Source organism: Pagrus pagrus (assembly GCF_965226575.1).
Source record: "Pagrus pagrus genome assembly, chromosome: 6".
NCBI classification, from domain to species: Eukaryota; Metazoa; Chordata; class Actinopteri; order Spariformes; family Sparidae; genus Pagrus; species Pagrus pagrus.
The window spans coordinates 26,358-49,000 of record NC_140190.1 but is presented as its reverse complement, the minus strand read 5'-3'; the positions used below and the strand labels follow the sequence as shown (position 1 = coordinate 49,000).

Sequence of the window (22,643 nt, the reverse complement as noted above, 5' to 3'; positions counted from 1 at the left end):
GTGGTGGAAGGTATCCCAGAAGTTCTGCCCACGGCTCTCCAACCTGGCAAGGAAATATCTTTGCATTCCAGCCACAAGTGCCTCGTCAGAGAGGGTTTTCAGTACAGTTGGTAATGTCGTCACCTGCCTGCTCTCATCCCTGAAACCAGACCAAGTGAACAGACTGGTGTTCCTGGCTAAAAACCTTTAAGAGGTTGCAGTGGCAGACTGCAGGGAGCCTGGATGAGGGAGTATGGGACTGGGTGGCAACTACTTTTGTTTTGTTTTTAAAAAAGGTTTAAAAAGAAGTTTTGGCAGCTGATTTTTCTTGTCAGTGTGTGTCAGTCAGTTTATCCTTGTTAGTACTAATTTTGGCCAAAAAGGTGTGCCTCTACCTCAAAATATAGTTTTAACATGTTAACTGTTATATCATTGATATACTGATTATTACTACAGTGTTTTTTGCAGTACTAGGTAAGGTTGTTGTAGCAAGTGCATTACACCATAGTTGGAGTTGGGTTTTTTTTAAATGGTAAAAAGGAGTGATTCTGTTTCAGTGTATAGTAATTTAAGTCTGGGATAGTGTTTTTTTTAATTTTTTACATATTATTTAATTCATCTTATTAATATATTTTTCTCTTATTTATTTGCATTTTTCTTTTTTTTCAGTTCAAACTTATCATGTTAAAAGAAATACCAGAGTTAAAAGTTCAATAAATCGTCATAAATCGTTCATAATCGAACAGCCCTAGGATGTAGGGTGGTAGTTTATTTAGATGAAGGATGTAAAGTGTAGAGTGAGACTCACCTGGCTGCACAGAGACACCTGGAAAATGTTTCCATCACTGCCTCCACAGAATAGGAAGTACTCACAGGGGTCAAAGGTCACAGACATGATCTCCACATCAAACAGGACAGACAGGAGCAGCTCACCTGAGGACAACTCCCACACCTGGACAGACAGACAGACAGACAGACACGTCTGTAAATAAACAGGTCACAGGTTCAGACTATCACCTGGGTCACATGACCTGTCTGATCCCACGTAACAGCTTTCGTCTCACAGTCAACAGTCGCGTTTGAAGCATTAAAGTTTTTTCACTTTGGAAATAAAGAACCAAGTTCTGATCAGAACCTTTAAGAACCCTGCGAATCTTTGACGTTCTTTTCAGACAAACATAATTTTTACAGTCGGCGGCAGGACGATTCCGTTTTGTTTAACTGAACTTTTGTAGTTTTTTCAGTCGTCTCTGCTGCAGCATTTTTATCCTTCAGTTAATTTTATCTTTATAATTTTAATGTAAATAAAGTTTATCAGAAGGAGGAGACTTATAGAGATGTGAAGTGACGATAACAGGATGTGATTCATCTCAGTTGACCTTTAACCCCTCCAGTGTAATAGAGCTGCTGGCTCTGCCGAATACAGACTGTGTTCCAGACTCCACTTAAAAATCTGATAATTTAAGATGTGAGCAGCAGCGATGCCTCGGCTCGTGTTCAACACCTCCAGACCATCCGTTATGATGTCACAGCAAGCTGACGTGTCATTATTGAGACTCCGCCTCCTGTGATTTATACAAAATTCAAACCAGATCTGAGGAAGACAAGGAGAGACGCTTTGTGTTTAAAGAGATTAATCATTCTGATCAGAGGTGATCAATAAGGTCAAAGTAACACCATCTGATTGGTTAAAAAAACAGTATTCCTATTCAATATGTATCAATCTATCGATATATTGACATACACTAAAGGTACTCATCTATCCATCTGTCATTGTGTCGTCTGACTGATGGTCTAACAGAGTGTTGCCATAGCAACAAAGCTCTCATGTCAGGCTCAGTTAGAGGAGAGTTGGATAACTTTCCAGCCACAAATGAACTCAGTCCGCATCAATCGATCAGTTCGCATCAATCGATCAGTCTTTAACTGTACAAAGGTCAAGACTGAAAAGTTTGGTGAAGTGACTCTGGTCTGAAACTCTGTGACTCTGTTTGTGTCTGAATGTTTGTGTTCGTCTTCGGTGTCACTTTCCTTCATGAAACCATCAATCATCGTCAATGGGACTTTATCTTTGGGAGGACACAACCTCCACACCTGTCCTACCTGTCTGATCGTCATGACGACCATCAGTCTATCTCCACCCAGCAGCTTCCTAACGAGGTCATCCATCAACTAAACAATTACAAGGTCAACCATGATGGTTTGAAACCTCAGAAACAGTTTGTTCGGCTGTCGTGTCCCCTTAATGTGACAGGAAGTTAGTGACTGAAACTGTGACCGAAACCAGATCTGAACCAGGATCAAACTGTGACTAAGCTAACAGCTGAGAGTGAAAACATCTATCGATACTGACGAGCCAAAGAGGCACCGAACAGCCCAGGAAGTGGATGACATTAGAAAGTCACTAGACTTTCTGGCAGACGAGGTCTCTGTTGTCAGACTGCAGCAGCAGAAGAAGAAGGTTATGATTTCAGAGGGAAACTAAATCTAAAAGTTCACAACACTCAGAAGTGTTTCTGTATCAATTCTTGGTGTAAAGGGATTTAAAATTCACTAGTTGGTTATTGTCTGGTTGTTCATTCATTTATTTATTTTGTATTTTTTATTTGCTGAAAGGAATGTGGGTATATAAATATATAAATACACATCAACATGGGAGTGGACAAATCTGCTTTATGCAAATGTATGTTTATTTTTATTGCAACAATCCAAAACAACAGAAGCTTTCCACAATATTCTTCAGAATGACCTCAAAAGGTTCTGCACGCTCAAAATGTATGCTGAAAGCACAACATGACAAACTCAAGTCCAACAAGCAACAACATATGGACACACTGCTCTCTGCATCAGCTGTGTTGTCTGAGACTGTACTGGACCGGTGCTGACTCAGCTCACATCCACAGTAAATGTAAATAACTTTGTTCTTGAGGAGAGAAACATCTGGCAGGTTTGAAGGTGAACGTCATTCAAAAGACTCTTTTCTTTATTCGTTCCTGTTCATGGAGGTTTGTTTCTGCTGCATCGCTGCCTGATGTCCCAAACTACGGGGCGGGCCGAGGGTCATAACATGTGTGCATTGATCAAATAAAAGGAATGCCGTTAAGAAGAATTTGTGTCGACGCGTTATTATGCGTCAACTTTGACAACCCTAAAATATACTGTATATATATTAAGGCTGCACGATATAGGAAAAAACTGACATTACGATTTATTTATTTTTTGCGATATATATTGCGATATTAAAAAATAGAAGCATTTTCATCTGTAATACGTGCTTTTATTTTTAAATGAGACAAACCGGAAGTGGTATCTGTTAGCTCCATAAGCTTCACGCAGAGACTGAAGAGCACCTGTAGCGGTGGTGTTACCTTGTTCGGTTTTCTTTTTTATCACTCCATGCTTCTTGGTGTTTGCTACAGCTGTGTGCACGTGGTTTTATGAGAAGTTTATGTTGAAGAAACATATATTTTGACTGTGAAGATTGCCTCTGGGGGATGACTCTGCCGTTGGTTGAGAAGCAGGCTAAAGTGGTCAGCATTACCCTATGTATTCTTTATCAGTATTAGCTACAGTGTTAAGCAATGCTATTTCTGTAATGATTGCAATAGCTGATGTTGTCTTTTATTTTGTTTACCTGAACTTTAGTTCTACGGTGTTAATTAACATCTGTGAAGGAACTTGGAGTCTAGCATCCAATCAATGGGCGGCATATCATCTGTTCATCTGATCAAAATAGAGCATTAGGGCTGGAAGTCTCTTTAGCCAGCCTGTTGTGCAGTGCATTATAGCTGGAATAAGATGATGCACAGAAGATAAAAAAAATGCAACAGTGACACTTTTGACACTGTAGTGGACTTAGCTTTTAAGCTAGAGATTTCAATGAATCCGTTGATACCAAATACACCATGCTGGCTTACTGGGAAAGGGGTGAAACGTCGCTCCAAAGTTGAACTGTTTTACCGCGAGTGAACTTTGAAGGGGGGACTTTTAATATCGCATGTCATGCGATATGACTACACAAACATGTAATTAGAATTGCCAGTTTTGTTGGTTTGTTTGTTTATGGTATAAAATATAGTACATGTTCGAAATAAAGATTTCAATCAATCAATCAAAAACATAAAGATACTTTTCATATCTGATCTGTGCAGTTTTATCTCTGACAGAAACACTCAATCCAAAGTTCATTTAGAAAACATCACATTTAAAGAAACCTGATTGTTTTTAATGGACAGGAAACTGAGCTCTGATCAGCTGAAACAACAAACCAAACTTCATTTAAAAAACGTATCATTCTGAGATGAGGATGATGTGACAGTTTTTCACTCCAAGATTATTGATTGATCAGTTTTATCTGAACAAAACACATCTGACTCTTTAAGTCATTGCTCTCTGTTTCATGTTTGTATTAAATAATACAAATATAGAATATACCTGTTGTACCTGTGCAGGCGTTATTAACTGTACCTGTTGTACCTGTGCAGGCGTTATTAACTGTATGTGCAGGCGTTATTAACTGTACTTGTTGTACCTGTGCAGGCGTTATTAACTGTACCTGTTGTACCTGTGCAGGCGTTATTAACTGTACCTGTTGTACCTGTGCAGGCGTTATTAACTGTACTTGTTGTACCTGTGCAGGCGTTATTAACTGTACCTGTTGTACCTGTGCAGGCGTTATTAACTGTACCTGTTGTACCTGTGCAGGCGTTATTAACTGTATGTGCAGGCGTTATTAACTGTACTTGTTGTACCTGTGCAGGCGTTATTAACTGTATGTGCAAGCGTTATTAACTGTATGTGCAGGTGTTATTAACTGTACCTGTTGTACCTGTGCAGGCGTTATTAACTGTATGTGCAGGCGTTATTAACTGTACCTGTTGTACATGTGCAGGTGTTATTAACTGTACCTGTTGTACCTGTGCAGGTGTTATTAACTGTACCTGTTGTACCTGTGCAGGCGTTATTAACTGTACCTGTTGTACATGTGCAGGCGTTATTAACTGTACCTGTTGTACCTGTGCAGGCGTTATTAACTGTACCTGTTGTACATGTGCAGGTGTTTCTAACTGTACCTGTGCCAGTGTATTGACCTAAATCTTACCTTGACAGTTTGGTCCAAGGAGGCGGTGGCAAACCTGGCCTGAGCTCCCATTAGGCCACAGTGCAAGTCTGTGATTGGTAGAGAGTGACGAGACAGGACGTGACGTGGTTCAGGGGTGTGGCTCAAATCCAGCTGGATCACACTGAAACACACACACACACACACACACACACACACACACACACACACACACACACACACACACACACACACACACACACAGTCATTGATTCAGTCAGACTGATGGTTTCTGTTAAACATTCGTTAACTGTTTCCTGTCGTTTATATTCCAGATGATGTTTGAGTGACAGAAGTGACAAACTCTTCAGAGTCTCGGGGAGCACTGGGATGAAAAACATTATTTATTAAAGGAAGAAAACACTTTCTTCAGATGATTTATGTAACTGAGCATTGATCAATATTAATCATAATGAAGCTGATCACATTTTAATCAATGCAGATAATGAAGGAGTGACAGAAAGCAACACACACAACTCCAGATGAGCTCCTGCAGAGAGGAAGACATCAGAGCGATGAAGACGAAACATGATTAATTACTGACAGCATCTTTAACATTCAGCTCAGGTTTCCCATCATCCCCTGCTGCACGATGACATCACATTAGAGACAGAGGTCTATCTCTGTGAGCACTGGTGGCCCGTTTCAACAGATGTATTGATTATTGGCTGCTTGTGATTAATGACATGTTTTCATTTGACACAGTGAGGCAGGATCAGCTGCCTCCTCCTCCTCCTCCTCCTCACCTCAAGCTGAGGATCTGATTCTGAGTCTGACATTGATCAGAAACAATCAGCTGATCTATAAAAGAACAGCTCCTGACAGAGACCTGAATGGACCAATCAGAAACCAGCATCATAGTCCAGAAAAAATCAGTAGATTGTTTTTCTTCAACACTGATCACAAAGACTATTGATTGATTAATAAGTCAAACTAAAACATAAATCACTCGTCTGCCAGTCAACTAATCAATGAATTGACTGATAGCTATTGTTCCTGCTGACAGACAACATGGAGTCTGTTGAGCTGTCCACACTCTGTGTTAGAGCTCCACCCAGTGGACATGTAAGTGATTATTATTACATCTTTATAATAAACTGACTCAGGATCAGTCTCTGCAGAGAGGAAGACGTCAGAATGATAAAGATGAAACTTTTTATTTAAAATAACAAGAAAATAAAGAACGTCAACATGATGTTAAAGTCCAACAACAGTCCCACATCAGTGTCTGAAAACGTCCTGGTGTTTTACTGTTTATTGATGTGACGTATTGATGTGATGTGACGTATTGATGTGACGTATTGATGTGATGTGACGTATTGATGTGATGTGACGTATTGATGTGACGTATTGATGTGATGTGACGTATTGATGTGACATATTGATGTGATGTGACGTATTGATGTGATGTGACGTATTGATGTGACGTATTGATTTGATGTGACGTATTGATGTGATGTGACGTATTGATGTGATGTGACGTATTGATGTGATGTGATGTATTGATGTGACGTATTGATGTGATGCGACGTATTGATGTGATGTGACGTATTGATGTGACGTATTGATGTGATGTGACGTATTGATGTGATGTGACGTATTGATGTGACGTATTGATGTGATGTGACGTATTGATGTGATGTGACGTATTGATGTGACGTATTGATGTGATGTGATGTATTGATGTGACGTATTGATGTGATGTGACGTATCGATGTGATGTATTGATGTGACGTATTGATGTGATGTGACGTATTGATGTGACGTATTGATGTGATGTGACGTATTGATGTGACGTATTGATGTGATGTGACGTATTGATGTGACGTATTGATGTGATGTGACGTATTGATGTGACGTATTGATGTGACGTATTGATGTGACGTATTGATGTGATGTGACGTATTGATGTGATGTATTGATGTGATGTGATGTATTGATGTGACGTATTGATGTGATGTATTGATGTGATGTATTGATGTGATGTATTGATGTGATGTGACGTATTGATGTGATGTGACGTATTGATGTGATGTGATGTATTGATGTGACGTATTGATGTGACGTATTGATGTGATGTATTGATGTGATGTATTGATGTGATGTGACGTATTGATGTGATGTGACGTATTGATGTGATGTGACGTATTGATGTGACGCATTGATGTGATGTGACGTATTGATGTGACATATTGATGTGATGCATTGATGTGATGTGACGTATTGATGTGATGTGATGTATTGATGTGACGTATTGATGTGACGTATTGATGTGATGTATTGATGTGATGTATTGATGTGATGTGACGTATTGATGTGATGTGACGTATTGATGTGATGTGACGTATTGATGTGACGTATTGATGTGATGTGACGTATTGATGTGACATATTGATGTGATGCATTGATGTGATGTGACGTATTGATGTGATGTGACGTATTGATGTGACGTATTGATGTGATGTATTGATGTGATGTGATGTATTGATGTGATGTGACGTATTGATGTGACGTATTGATGTGATGTGACGTATTGATGTGACGTATTGATGTGATGCGACGTATTGATGTGATGTGACGTATTGATGTGATGTAGTACACAGCTCACACCACCGGAGGTCGGTCTCTACAGGTGGAACAAAATTGAAAAGATATATTTCCGGTTCAGTTCTGATGATGAAGCTGAGTGCATCTCTACATTATCCTATAGAGAGACCACGTGGATCTAGCTCCTGACGAAGTTAGTCGTCGGTGTCAGGTTTTAACTCGGTTTTACGCTATATTTTTACGATACACTTTTTAGATCTTGGTTGTTCTTAACTGTGTCTTTTAGCCAGTTAGAGGACTTGGTCATCGGACAAGGATTTTAACTGTTTTGAACTAAGAGACTGCAAACTAACCTTAGCTTAGCAAGGTTTGTTTTTAGCCGGTTGCTATTGCTAGCGGTCCTGACGCTATCATGGCTATGTGTGAACTTTGCCAACCGGCTTACTCACAGCTTCAGGAAAACTTCAGAGGCTGAAACAGTACATTATACACAAGGATGAGTTAATGCCCGGACCTTGAATGATGACATCTGGCCCATCCTCGGGGCTAAACCCAGGACCCAAGCCTGCTCCACTCCCTGCAACTCGGAGCCGTGGGTCCGGGTCGGGAGCGGCAAGTCTCGGGCGAGAACTTCAGTGAAGTTAGTTTTAAGTTGGATATTCGACAGACATTCGCAAGCCATTCACACATTTCAAGTGCACCTGTATTGCAGACTTTACAGTAAACACACAGAGAAGACGGCTACAGCGTGTACCGACTTCCTGTTTTCAAAATAAAAATGTGGGATATTTAAAGCAGAGATACTGTGTTTAAAGCTATGTAGAAGCTATTGATATTTACATATAGCCTAAAAATTAATGAAAATTATGAACAGATGTAAAATGTAAAAACAAGAGGTGTATCTCATGCAGCCAGTGTAGTTACATGATCCCACACTGATTTTGAGTCAATTGATCACATGACCTGGAAGCTATTGAGCAAAAATGCTAATATTTGCATATAAAAATTAATAAAAAATATGAACCGATGTAAAATGTAAAAGTTAGGGTTAGTGGTTTTTGTTAAGGTTTGTGTCTTTTCAGTGACAGACTTTCTTTCTTTGACTCTTTGTCGGTGGGGCAAGCAGAGGCAGCTGAACTGCTCAGGGCAAAACAAACCTCTTGTCCGCTTGTAGTTTCAAATGCGGAAGTGGGTCGGGACCAGACGTGAGCAGGAGCAGGAGAGTGAGCGAGGATTGGATTGGAAAAGTTATCCAATAGGAGCCATCCGAACCGGATGGTTCCTATTGGTCAATTTCTTTTCAGTTTTACAGGCGCAGGAGATAATGGATTTATTTGGTTCCTTTTACTCTTCACATTGTGTAGGTGGTACTATTGGGTCATAACCACCATCTAAATAATGTTAATAATAATAACAAATCTTTCAATTCGTAGACCATAGCTTTAATTTTTATATGCAACTATTAGCATTTTAGCTCAATAGCTTCCAGGTCATGTGATCAATTGACTCAAAATCATGTTGGGATCATGTAACTACACTGGCTGCATGAGATACACCTCTTGTTTTTACATTTTACATTCCTTCATATTTTTTATTAATTTTTATATGCAAATATTAGCATGTTAGCTCAATAGCTTCCAGGTCATGTGATCAACTGACTCAAAATCAGTGTGGGATCATGTAACTACACTGGCTGCATGAGATACACCTCTTGTTTTTACATTTTACATCTCTAAATATTTTTTATTAATTTTTATTAATTTTTATATGTAAATATTAGCATGTTAGCTCAATAGCTTCCAGGTCATGTGATCAACTGACTCAAAATCAGTTTGGGATCATGTAACTACACTGGCTGCATGAGATACACCTCTTGTTTTTACATTTTACATCTCTAAATATTTTTTATTAATTTTTATATGCAAATATTAGCATGTTAGCTCAATAGCTTCCAGGTCATATGATCATTTGACTCAAAATCAGTGTGGGATCATGTAACTACACTGGCTGCATGAGATACACCTCTTGTTTTTACATTTTACATCTCTAAATATTTTTTATTAATTTTTATATGTAAATATTAGCATGTTAGCTCAATAGCTTCCAGGTCATGTGATCAATTGACTCAAAATCATGTTGGGATCATGTAACTACACTGGCTGCATGAGATACGCCTCTTGTTTTTACATTTTACATTCCTTCATATTTTTTATTAATTTTTATATTCAAATATTAGCATGTTAGCTCAATAGCTTCCAGGTCATGTGATCAATTGACTCAAAATCAGTGTGGGATCATGTAACTACACTGGCTGCATGAGATACACCTCTTGTTTTTACATTTTACATCTCTAAATATTTTTTATTAATTTTTATTAATTTTTATATGTAAATATTAGCATGTTAGCTCAATAGCTTCCAGGTCATGTGATCAACTGACTCAAAATCAGTGTGGGATCATGTAACTACACTGGCTGCATGAGATACGCCTCTTGTTTTTACATTTTACATTCCTTCATATTTTTTATTAATTTTTATATGCAAATATTAGCATGTTAGCTCAATAGCTTCCAGGTCATGTGATCAATTGACTCAAAATCATGTTGGGATCATGTAACTACACTGGCTGCATGAGATACACCTCTTGTTTTTACATTTTACATCTCTAAATATTTTTTATTAATTTTTATATGTAAATATTAGCATGTTAGCTCAATAGCTTCCAGATCATGTGATCAATGACTCAAAATCAGTGTGGGATCATGTAACTACACTGGCTGCATGAGATACACCTCTTGTTTTTACATTTTACATCCGTAAATTATTTTTATTAATTTTTATATGTAAATATTAGCATGCTAGCTCAATAGCTTCCAGGTCATATGATCAATTGACTCAAAATCAGTGTGGGATCATGTAACTACATTGGCTGCATGAGATACACCTCTTGTTTTTACATTTTACATCTCTAAATATTTTTTATTTAGCGGGCTACTGGACCTCCACGCCCCTTTAACATCCAGGACAGTCTCCTTCTCGCGCTCAGCACCTTGGTACACCTGTGAGTTGCGTAAGATTAAGGCGGCTGGGCGTGTCCTTGAGCAGTGGCTCAAGGCCTCCGGGCTTACTGTTCACAAACAGGCATACAAGGAGCACAGGAAGGCATATGCAGAAGCTCTGAGTGATGCACGGTCCAGGTTTTATTCCACCATCATCAACAACAGCCCTGGAATTTCTTAACAACTTTTCTCAACAATAAATCACCTTCTCAAACCCCCATCACTCTCCCACTCTGAGGTCACTGAGGAGAGGTGCAATATGCACATCACTTTTTTCAGACAAATAGTCGCCAAAATCCACTCACATCTTTCCACCACTGCTGTTCGGCCCCCCCAAACTGCTGACCCACTATCTGAGAATGTCCAGCCTCTCTGCTCCTTCCTCAACATCACACAGGGAGAGGTGGAGGATATTGTCAGAAAAATGAAACCATCCACCTGTGCTCTGGACCCCTTCCCTTCAGCCATGCTGAAGGCCAACATCTCTGCCATATCTCCTTTCATCACCAAGATCATAAACCACTCCCTCCTGGCTGGCCATATCCCTTCTGCATTAAAAACCGCTGTCATCAGACCACTGCTGAAAAAACCCACCCTGGATCCAGAAACCCTCTCCAATTACAGACCCATTTCAAACCTGCCATTCCTGTCAAAAGTTCTGGAAAAAATAGTCGCTGCACAACTTCACGATCACCTCAAACACAATAATCGTTTTGAAAAGTTCCAGTCTGGTTTTCGCCCTGGCCATAGCACAGAAACAGCTTTGGTCAGGGTCACCAATGACCTTCTGATGGCATCAGATTCTGGTTCTCCATCTCTTCTCATCCTCCTTGACCTAACAGCTGCTTTTGATACAGTTGACCACAGCATCCTCCTCCACCGCCTGCAACATACCATTGGACTTTTAAACTTGTTCACCTCCTACTTGTCCAACAGAACCGAGCATGTAACCCTGGACAAAGCAAGGTCACACACCCACAAGGTCATCTGTGGTGTCCCCCAGGACTCTGTGCTGGGCCCTACCCTTTTCACCCTCTACCTGCTTGCCCTAGGCAAGGTCATCAGCAAGCATGGGATATCCTACCATTGCTATGCTGATGACACACAACTCTACCTACGAACAACTCCCACTTCCACTGCTCCCCTGCCAACATCCACACTGACCACCTGCCTGGAGGAGATAGAGGCGTGGATGAAGCTCAACTTCCTTCAACTAAACAGTTCAAAAACAGAGGCCATTCTAGTTGGCACTCCACATCAGCTCCACTCTTCCACCATCACCTTCACCGGCCAAAACATCCCCCTCTCCACTTCTGTCACCAACCTAGGTGTCGAAATTGACCCACAACTCACTTTTGACACCCACATCAAACATCTTTGTAAAACATCATTCTATCACCTCAGGAACATTGCCAAACTCCATCCAACTCTCACCCTGGCTGATGCAGAGAAGCTCGTCCACGCCTTCGTCTCCTCCAGGCTGGATTACTGTAATGCACTCCTCAGCGGGATCTCTGGCAGGAGCTTACAGAGACTGCAGTATATCCAGAATAGCGCTGCCAGGATCCTGATGAGGGTGCGCAAGTATGATCACATCAGCCCCATCCTCAAATCTCTCAACTGGCCCCCTGTCCCACTCAGAATTGAGTACAAGGTCTCCCTCCTCACCCACCAGTGCATTCATGGACATGCCCCCCAATATCTCAAAGAACTCCTAACCCCCGACCCCCCTACACGAACCCTCCGATCTGCAAATACAAACACCCTCCAAACCCCCAGAACCAAGCTCCGCACTATGGGCGACCGGGCCTTTTGCTCTGCAGCTCCAAGGCTGTGGAACGCCCTCCCAGACCACCTGAGGGCCCCACAGACCACTGATGTTTTTAAACAAAACTTAAAGACATATTTATTCAAGAAAGCTTTCTGCTAAATTTTAGTACACTTTTCATTGTCTTTTTTAACTTTTATTAACGTGTGTCCCTTTTTCAATTAAGCTTGTACTGTAGCACTTTGAGATTGCTTAAATGTAAAGTGCATTATAAATAAAATGTATTATTATTATTATTATTATTATTAGTAGTATTATTACTACACAAGGGTATACACACACTGTATACTACACAATGGTATACACACTGTGCACTCCACAATGGTATACACACTGTATACTACACGAAGATATAGACTGTATACCACACAATTTGTACACACAAAGAATGTGGCAGACTTGTTTAATACATGTCACGTAGAACAAACCACAATACATCAAGTTCATTAATTGTATAGGCCACCCCTGTTTCAGATGTGTTCAGGTGTGTGTTACCTGGACAGACTCCACACCAGAGCCAAGTTGTCTTTTCCTGCAGAAACAAAATGGCTGCTGTCGTCTGTGAACTTCAGACAGGTAACATCCTGATAGTGACGACTGAGGACACACAGCAGCTTACCTGTGGACACCTGAACCAATCACAGAGGAGGTAGACAGACATGATGTCACAGTTTGTTCATTCTGAACTAATATTATAATAATACTTATTAATTATCTTTAACAAATCAGAAATGCTTTTGTTTCCTCCAGCTGATTGTATGTGTTCAGAAATGTTTGAAAAAAAGAAAAAGAAGCTGACCCACCTCCCACAGGTAAATGGCCTCAGCGACAGCAGCAGCGAGGAAGAGTCCATTAGGCGAGGCAGTCAGACAGGTGACCACACCTGGACACACAATCTTCTGCTGCAGCTGATCCTGGAAGACAAACAGGGTGTCACACATAACACGTATCAAACAGATAGAAAACCTTGATGTCATGTCTACTGCTGACATAAAGTCAGTGAATGTGATATCAGAGCCAGTGAAAAATATTTTGATTTTCAAAAAAATGTATATATGATGAAGGAGTAATATAATAGTAGAGTAATACTACGCACAACTACAGCATAATACACACAACTACAGCAATACTACGCACAACTACAGCATAATACGCACAACTACAGCAATACTACGCACAACTACAGCAATACTACACACAACTACAGCAATACTATGCACAACTACAGCAATACTACGCACAACTACAGCAATACTACGCAGGTTAACATTAACACTACACAGAACTACATCAACACTACACAGAACTACATTAATACAACACAGAACTACATTAATACTACACAGAACTACATTAATACAACACAGAACTACATTAATACTACACAGAGCTACATTAATACAACACAGAACTACATTAATACTACACGGACCGACATTAATACTACACAGAGCTACATTAATACTACACAGAACTACATTAATACTACACAGAGCTACATTAATACTACACAGAACTACACTAATACAACACAGAACGACCCAGTATAACCAGTACACCAGTCCATTCAGGTTATACTGGTCCATTCATAACCTGTATAACATAAATTATATATTATCTTTCCACATGTCGGTTCTTCGTCTTTCATCAACCAAATCAGCAGCGAGCCGATCTGGATTCATGCCATTAGATCAGTTGTAAACAAAGTTAAAATGAATTTTGTTGGATGTGAGTCAGGCCGAATTCACCACCAGAATCTGCTAAGTTTAAATAAGTGACATTTTGTTTGACTGGAGTTTCTGTGTCTGTCTACAGACGAGCGCCGAGTCTAATTTCAGTTCTTTCATGAAGGAGTCTGGTGATGTTTTGTCTGTGTTCAGGAAAGACTCGGGACTATTTCCGGCCACCTGTCCCCGCAGTGGAGAGTGTGTCAGTGAGGTGACATGCAGCAGGTGTGTTCAGGTGTTCAGATGTTTCGGATGTGTTCAGATGTTTCGGATGTGTTCAGATGTTTCGGATGTGTCCGCCCGTACCTTTCTCTGGATCTCCCACACGTTGATGAAGTTCTTGCCCTGCTGGGCGGACAGCAGGTACTGGCCGCCGAGGACGGTCAGTCCCCGGGCGGAGCTGTTCCCTCCGCGGTAGGAGAGCAAGCTGGAGCCGCTGTGCAGGTCGAACACGGTGCTGTTCCACAGCTGAGAGCCGGAATCACTGCTCACGATCACCTCCAGAGGAGCCGCCATGTTGGCTCCACAACAAGACACACGCGGGAAGCCGGCGGGCTGCTAGCAGCACGGCTACGTCATTTCCTGGACTGGGTGCATGATGGGAGATGTAGGAGCGAGGTACTGGTAACACAGAGAGGACTGGTTATACTGGGACAGAGAGACATAGTGGACTGGTTGTACTGGGACAGAGAGGATGAGTGGACTGGTTGTACTGGGACAGAGAGACGTAGTAGACTGGTTATAATAGGACAGAGAGGCGTAGTGGACTGGTTATACTGGGACAGAGAGGCGTAGTGGACTGGTTGTACTGGGACAGAGAGGCATAGTGGACCGGTTATACTGGGACAGAGGCGTAGTGGACCTGTTATACTGGGACAGAGAGGCGTAGTGCACTGGTTGTACTGGGACAGAGAGGCGTAGTGGACTGGTTGTACTGGGACAGAGAGGCGTAGTGGACCGGTTATACTGGGACAGAGAGGCGTAGTGCACTGGTTATATCTGGTCCAGTTTTTTGTGGTTTTAGATGACTGGTGGTTCTTGTATCATCACTAAATGTATGACATTAAAAATTATTTCTGACTGAAGAATCAGAAATTTCATGGAACATTGAGTCGCAGCAGAAGTGATAAATCTCAGATCACATGACCCAGATCAGGAAATACTGTTGGATCATTACTGAGTCTGAACGCCGATAATTCATGTACAAATCACTGCAGCTTGTTTTTAATGGACATAAATGTCAAACAGTGACGAGGATCTGTGAAAAATTATGTCATCAGTTAATCAAACTCCGATCCATTGACCGCCATCTTTAAAGCTAACAAAATATTAAAATTAATTAAAAAATATTTGTCTGTCTGGACTTCTGAGTTTATGCCACTAAATTAAATGTTTTTTCTTTGCAAATTTTTTGTGATTTTGTCAAAATTTCTTCTCATTTATTTTTTAAACCAGATTGTTTGCAGTCAGTCGTTTTTTGTTTTTCTCTGTCAGAATCTATCCATTATATTTGCTAATTTTAATGTCGGTCCTTAATATTTCTCAGTAAACTGAAAGAAACAAAAGTAAACAGAAGTTTTCCATAACAGATTTATTATTGAACAAGCAGTTCAACATCACAATCAGCTGCAATTCAGAAACTAATACAAATGAAAAAAAGGTCAGTACACAAAGTTTCTGTACGTCAGGAAGCCGTTTAAAAAAAATAAAATCTCTGTTCAAAAAGAAACCGCAAGCCCCGCCTCCTCTTTGCCGCTTGGCTGAGAAAGCTATCAGTCACCGAACATCAGAGAGTTTAACTCTAAACTTTTGTTTTACGTAATCCAAATCTGTGACATAAGCTTTATTAATTATACATGTGATATATGTTGATGACATCTGAAGGAGAACAAACTGCTTCGCTATGTTTAAAACAAACAAACAAACTACAGCGACTCCACATGTTTCTGTTGTTTCAAACATCTGAACCACAATCCAAACTCTGCTGATGTCATCAACGTAAACAAGTGATGTCATACAGCCTGAAAGGAACTGAGCATGCTGGGAAAAAAATAAACTTACAAATGCAAAAACACATTTTCCTGAAACTGTTCGGCTCGACTGACTGCTACAAAAAAACAACAAAAACTTGTCTGACTCGTTTCCTCGTTAGAGACTCAACGCTCCCTTCCTGCTCTGCTCTCTACTTGTGTCCCTTGCTGGTCTTGAAGGAGACCTGCAGGACTTTGTCTCCCAGTCGGTACCCATTCAGGCTGTGGATCGCCATGGCGGCCTCCTCGTAGTTCGTCATGGTAACAAAGCCAAAACCTTTACACTTGTTGGTATTGAAGTCCCGGATCACCTTCACGTTGACGACGGCGCCAAACGGCCCGAACATCTGCCACAGGATGGCCTCGTCCGCATCCTGACCCAGATTATAGATAAAGATGCACCAACCGCTGGACGAGTTCCCCGAGACCCCCCCCCCACTGCCCATGTGGTCAACGCTCATTGGAGAAAACCTGGAGGGAAACAGGAAGTATCATGAAAGTTACTGAGCATTATCTCAGTAATCTGATTACTTTGGTTACAGGAAACAGTAATCTGTTACAGGAGGTTCTGCCTTTGGACAACACAGACAGATGATCATACCTGAACCTCTGGGCCTGGTGATGGACGGGTCCTCCGAAGCGCCGTGATTGGCCGTGGTACATCTGTGACATCATCTGGGAGTTCCGGGCCTGATTCGGGTTGGCAGCAAACTTCACTGTGATTGGCTCAGAGCTGCCCGGGGGCGTGTGCCCATTCAGGTGTTTGACAGCGTCTTCGGCCTCAGACCGCTTATCAAACCGGATGAAGGCCACGCCCCGCGACAAACCTAGACAGTCAATAAGATTAAAGGAGAGAGGGGAGTGTAAATGTCTGAAGGGCTGTGATTTGTCACATGACCGTGTGATGTCACGACTATGTCACATGACAAGGTGTTACCAGATGCCTGGTCCACGAGCACTCTGGAGTTGATGATGTTGCCGTAGCGACTGAACATGTCCTCCAGGTCCTGCTGACTTAGCGTCCGCGGAAGCCCACTGATGTATAGATTAGCATCTTTGATCATGTCGGAACTCGGCCGCGCGAACGACACCTGCAGGGAGGAAACAGGAAGTGTCTCAGTCTGTTGTCGAAACAACCAGAAAGGATTCAAATGAACAACAACAACAAACAAAATGAAATAACATTACATCAAGTCTGTAAATAAAATCCAGAATATTTCAAATGTGTGAATGACAAACAACCGGAACCGTCCCAAATGAAAAATAAACAAAATGACAAAATAAAAGCATCCAAACAGGCTCAGACCAATAGGCACTTTTGTCAAAAAATAAAAGCAGAAATTTAAGAAAATAAAAGCTCGGCACAGTGTCACACAGATTTGGTGTCAACATGTGTCGATATTAAAAAACAGGCTGAGAATATTTTACCAACATGACAGCAGAGTTTTAAAATACCTTCATCCATCACAGTTTGCAGGTGAGAGCGCCCTCTACTGTCCAGGGAACATAACACATCTATCAGTTGAGACAGGAAAATCAAAGAGCACCTGTTGCACATTACCTTGATAGTTTTAGACTGTAGCCTCAGGCCATTGAGGGTACTGATAGCCCTCTCTGCATCACTAGGGTTAACAAAGTTAACAAAGCCGTAACCTAAACTGTGGCCTAGAGAAACACAAAAAAAAACAACAACAAAATAAAATAACAAAACTGTCTGTTACAGCTGCCACACTGTGGGTTACATCACAGACTGAATACAGACAATAAAACTCGTCATACAGTGTCAACATCAGACTCTGAACAAACCCAGAAAACCTTGAACCCTGAAAACTGTGTCAGAGTGAGACCCCTCAACATTAAGTGTTCAGTGACCAATCAGAAAGCTGCAGTTACATTGAACTGACGAATCAGAGGTGAGGAATGAAGTCCAACAACAACTTATACCTGCTACATCCTGTTGTCCTATAGCCCTGCTGTCCTTTCCCCCCCGTCCTATAGCCCTGCTGTACTCCCCCCCCCCCCCGTCCTGTAGCCCTGCTGTCCTTTACCCCCGTCCTATAGCCCTGCTGTCCTTTACCCCCCTCTTATAGCCCTGCTGTCCTTTACCCCCCGTCCTATAGCCCTGCTGTCCTTTACCCCCCGTCCTATAGCGCTGCTGTCCTTTCCCCCTGTCCTTTACCCCCTGTCCTGTAGCCCTGCTGTCCTTTCCCCCCGTCCTGTAGCCCTGCTGTCCTTTACCCCCGTCCTATAGCCCTGCTGTCCTTTACCCCCCGTCCTTTACCCCCTGTCCTGTAGCCCTGCTGTCCTTTCCCCCCGTCCTGTAGCCCTGCTGTCCTTTACCCCCGTCCTATAGCCCTGCTGTCCTTTACCCCCGTCCTGTAGCCCTGCTGTCCCCCCCCCCCGTAGCCCTGCTCTCCTTTACCCCCCTCTTATAGCCCTGCTGTACTTTACCCCCCCGTCCTATAGTCCTGCTCTCCTTTACCCCCCCATCCTTTAGCCCTGCTGTCATTTATCCCCCCCCATATCCTATAGCCCTCACTGTTGTCATGTATCCCTGTAGTCCTATGCCCAGATGTTCTGTATACCCATTGTGCTGTATCCTGTTGTCCTTTATCTCTGCCGTCGATCAGTCACAACATTACAACCATTGACAGGTAAAGCATTAATAATATTGTTATAATGCAATGTTAGGCTAGGAAACATTGTGTCCTGGCATCGAGTGGTGTAGCGATGACGTATTTTTGTAGCCAACTGAAGTTAGCCTCACCCTGGATCCCTCTGTGAGATTATTGAATTGGAGTAAAAAGCTAATGTTAGGCTACAAACAGACGACATCATGGTCACATGACTTAAACATCACCACCACTAAGCGTCTTACTACACAATTACTATCCAGGTTTTCTATTAACTGATCAATGTACAAGTTGTAAAGTCAGAGTTAGAATAGTTTGTAACTAAAGTGGGCCTATAAAGACGGACTAGTGAGTAGACGTTTAATGTCCCCGACAACCTCTGTAGATGGATTTTAAGGTGTGTGGTAACCACATTCAACAGACTCACAGACTTTGAGGCGAGGGGACAGGAAGTGCTTACATGCTAACTGCTTTCTGGGTTTTAGGGCTCATTACTACAGAACACTATTCATGTGGAAACTACACACACCACCCACCCAAACACCACTGCAGATCATGTACATCCTTACCAATGGCAACCCCCAGCATCTGGAGGTATCCTGCGGTGTCTGGCACCACAGGATACCTCCAGTCGATCCTCTGAGTCCTGTGGGTTGCGAGGTGCTGCCCCCATGGGTCAGACTTGTTAACCCAGACCAGGTTGACATCTTGAGCCCTTTGTCACATTCCTTGGGTCATTCTTGAGCAGCTATGGCCGTCTGTCGAGGCACATAGTCCTGCAGCCACTCCAGTGTAGGTACATGTGAGAGGGGGTGTACCTGATCAGCATCTGTGTTTGGGTTGGTGATGCATGTCAAGTAGCATCCACATGACTTGACGTTTCCCAGCCAAACATTGCAATGCAACATGATGATCAAAGTCATTCACTTCACCTGTCTATGGTTTTAGTGTTGTGGCTGATCAGTGTCTATTACACTGACAGGAGCACTCACTCTGAGGAAAAAAAAGGTGTGCGAAAAATTTGGAGTAAATTTGTTGTCGACAGTTTTCTTGACTTGTTCAGAACAAATAATCTTCAAACATTAATCATTAAAACTTTACAGACATTTTAAAAAACCTGAAAAATAAAATAAAAACGGTGAACACATTTAAACCATTTGTACATTTTTGTTAAATTCGGTTAAGCACAGTTCATCTCAGGTTCGCCGATACGTTTACTTTATCATTCATTAATTTAATATCTTAGAACAATATATACATAGATATAGGCAGCTATACTGTATATATGTATTAGTAATTAAAAGACCCCTGTCAGCAGGACACATTTAAAAATTAAATAAATGAAATGTATAATTTCTGTTTGATTTACATAATAAATAAATAAATAAATAAATAAGCATTCAGTTTCCTGTATGATGAATATTGATCCATATTGCTGAACCTGAGTTTAATGAATTGCCATGAAATACCTGTTAAACACTGAGTCATTAAACCTGGTGTGAAAAATAAAAAATGTTACAACAGTGCAGAAAGAAAAAATTTCAGTTCAGACAGAAAACACAGAATTATCCTTTTTTAAAAAACAAAACAGTTTTAAAAACAAAAAATAATTAAAAACAAAAATCAGATGATCCGCAGTTAAATAAAAAAATACCCAAAAACATAAAAAAAACTTCAGGGGGAAAAAAAAGCTGTTGGAAAGAAAAACCACAGGAAATACTGCACACAGTACAACTACTGATATTACTACTACACCTACTACAGCAGCTGGGACTATGAAGTTCACTTGCAGTATTAGTACTGTAGTTCAAGAACTCAAGCTTTACAGTAATTCTAGTCATACTCACTATATTACAGTATTACTGTGGTATTTGTATGAACTAGCCTTAGTAGTACTACAGTATTGGTGTGTTTGCACAGTATTACTGCAGTAGTACTGAGGCCTGTAAACATACATATAAAGTTTTCATAGCTCAGAGCATTACTCTGCAGTCAGCAGCAGTACTACAGTAGTACTGTGGTAGTGCTACAGCAGTACTGCAGTAGTATTGTGGTGAGTTACCTGCCACTTTGTCCCGGATGAGTTTGGCGGACTCGACGTCTCCGACGCTGCTGAACAGACTCCGCAGCTCGTCCTGACTCATGCTCTGTGGCAGGTAGTTCACAATCAGGTTCGTCCGCGCATCGTCGTCCTCCATCATCTGCTCGTACCCGTTATCGTACAACTCCTGAGTCAACACAAACACACACACACACACACACACACACACACACCTGTGTCACATCACCAGCACAACTGGAGTCACACCCACACAACATATTTAATGGCTGATTCAGCCAATCAAAGGGCAGACGTCACCTTTCCAGCAGCTCCTTTCACGTGTTGGCTGTCTCTGACATCACTCTGAGATGACTGAACCTCACACACCTGTGACACACAGACACATTACCGTACACTACAGAACACACAGGTACTGTAGTCATGACTCAGTTATTGATCTGGTCAGGAAGTTATTGATCAACTCACCTTCAGGTACCTGATATGTCCTCGTCTTAGCGCCATGGAAACGACTCAGGTGCTTCACTGGTCTGAAAGAAACAAGGTGTCACGTTACTCTTACTCTCATTACTCACAGGGTTGGGTCAGATTACATGTAATTATATTACAATGAAAATATTTGTAATTAGATTACAGTAATAGAGATGAACCAATCAATCGTTTTTCAGTTCTGATCAGATTCAGATTCGTGAGTCTGAAGATGGTGACAGAGCTCTCTTTTAATAACTATTTATATTAATATTAGTGTCATTAGTAGTCACAGTAATGTGACCCAGCCCTGATATTGATCACCGATTACAGGGTCGCTTCTGAAACGTTTCTCACGGATACTGAATCGGTACTGAACCGCGTCTGATCCGGAACAAAGCCGGACGCAGGGTGTAAACCTGCTGACTCAAGTGGACCGATGAGCTGCAGTTTGTGTTCACTTCGAATAAAAATCATTTAAAAAATGATCGATACCGAGCTAAAAACCGACAACAACCAGTAAGTGTTAGCCACATGTTAGCACCGTGCTCACACAAAGAGGCTAAGCAGCTATCGGCGCTGTGCGAGGCTAATGCCACGAGCTAACGGCTAACAGACGTCATATATCTTACCTGTAACCGTGACGGACAGGTGTGTGACAGTCTGCAATCTCACTTATATCGATCTCCGGACGGATGTTGTGCTGATGCTAAGCTAACAAATGTTTTTAAAAACAGCAGATTAGCTTTTAGCTGACGACTGCTCTCCGCGCCACACAAAGGAAGCAAACTTACGCTGTTTCGCAAAGTGTCGCGAGATCACAGCTGCGTCTTCTTCTGTAACGTTAAGGATGAAAGAGCAACTGATTACCGCCACCTGCTGGACAAACAGAGTGTTTACTTAAACCTGTGTTGAAAATAGAGAAATGATTTGTAAAAGTCATCAGATTTACTTTTTTAATTTGATTTACATTTCTACACTTCTACTGTTTGTTTCCTTGTGCTGCTGTGTCAATCTGAATCTCCCCTAAAGGTGATCAATAAATGTTCTGATCAGATCAGATTGGATTAGATCAGATCAGATCGGATAAGATCAGATCAGATCAGATCAGATCAGATCAGATGAACATCCTGAATTTTTCCGTTGGAAAAAAACTTTTTGTAAAACAAAAATATTTTTCTCTGTCGTCCACAGA

The 22,643-nt window shown here is 41.4% G+C and overlaps 2 protein-coding genes across 3 annotated transcripts in view; both read right to left on the bottom strand.

The window, feature by feature from the left end:
• The window catches only part of wdr18 (WD repeat domain 18), a 37,092-nt gene extending 22,261 nt beyond the window's left edge, over positions 1 to 14,831 (bottom strand). The window contains exons 1-5 of the mRNA XM_084354291.1: positions 14,565 to 14,831; positions 13,335 to 13,445; positions 13,027 to 13,160; positions 5,081 to 5,222; positions 788 to 931 (exon numbers count right to left, since the gene is read on the bottom strand). Of these exons, the coding sequence (XP_084210417.1) occupies positions 788 to 931; positions 5,081 to 5,222; positions 13,027 to 13,160; positions 13,335 to 13,445; positions 14,565 to 14,774 (741 nt within the window). The 5' untranslated portion in view covers positions 14,775 to 14,831. The remainder of the gene's footprint in view (positions 1 to 787; positions 932 to 5,080; positions 5,223 to 13,026; positions 13,161 to 13,334; positions 13,446 to 14,564) is intronic.
• A 999-nt stretch (positions 14,832 to 15,830) lies between these two features.
• Positions 15,831 to 22,260, bottom strand: LOC311259080 (ELAV-like protein 1). 2 transcript variants are annotated; one of them, XM_084355945.1, is made up of 8 exons: positions 22,081 to 22,260; positions 21,449 to 21,510; positions 21,281 to 21,349; positions 20,984 to 21,149; positions 17,850 to 17,953; positions 17,226 to 17,379; positions 16,890 to 17,115; positions 15,831 to 16,759 (listed from the first exon to the last, which is right to left on the bottom strand). In XM_084355945.1, the coding sequence occupies exons 2-8, from the start codon at positions 21,482 to 21,484 to the stop codon at positions 16,441 to 16,443; spliced, it is 1,074 nt and encodes a 357-aa protein (XP_084212071.1). In that variant the 5' UTR covers positions 21,485 to 21,510; positions 22,081 to 22,260; the 3' UTR covers positions 15,831 to 16,440. The 2 variants fall into 2 exon arrangements, with proteins under 2 accessions (XP_084212071.1, XP_084212070.1); XM_084355944.1 differs by having other exon boundaries at positions 16,890 to 17,126; positions 17,228 to 17,379.
• Between the last annotated feature and the right edge of the window lie 383 nt (positions 22,261 to 22,643).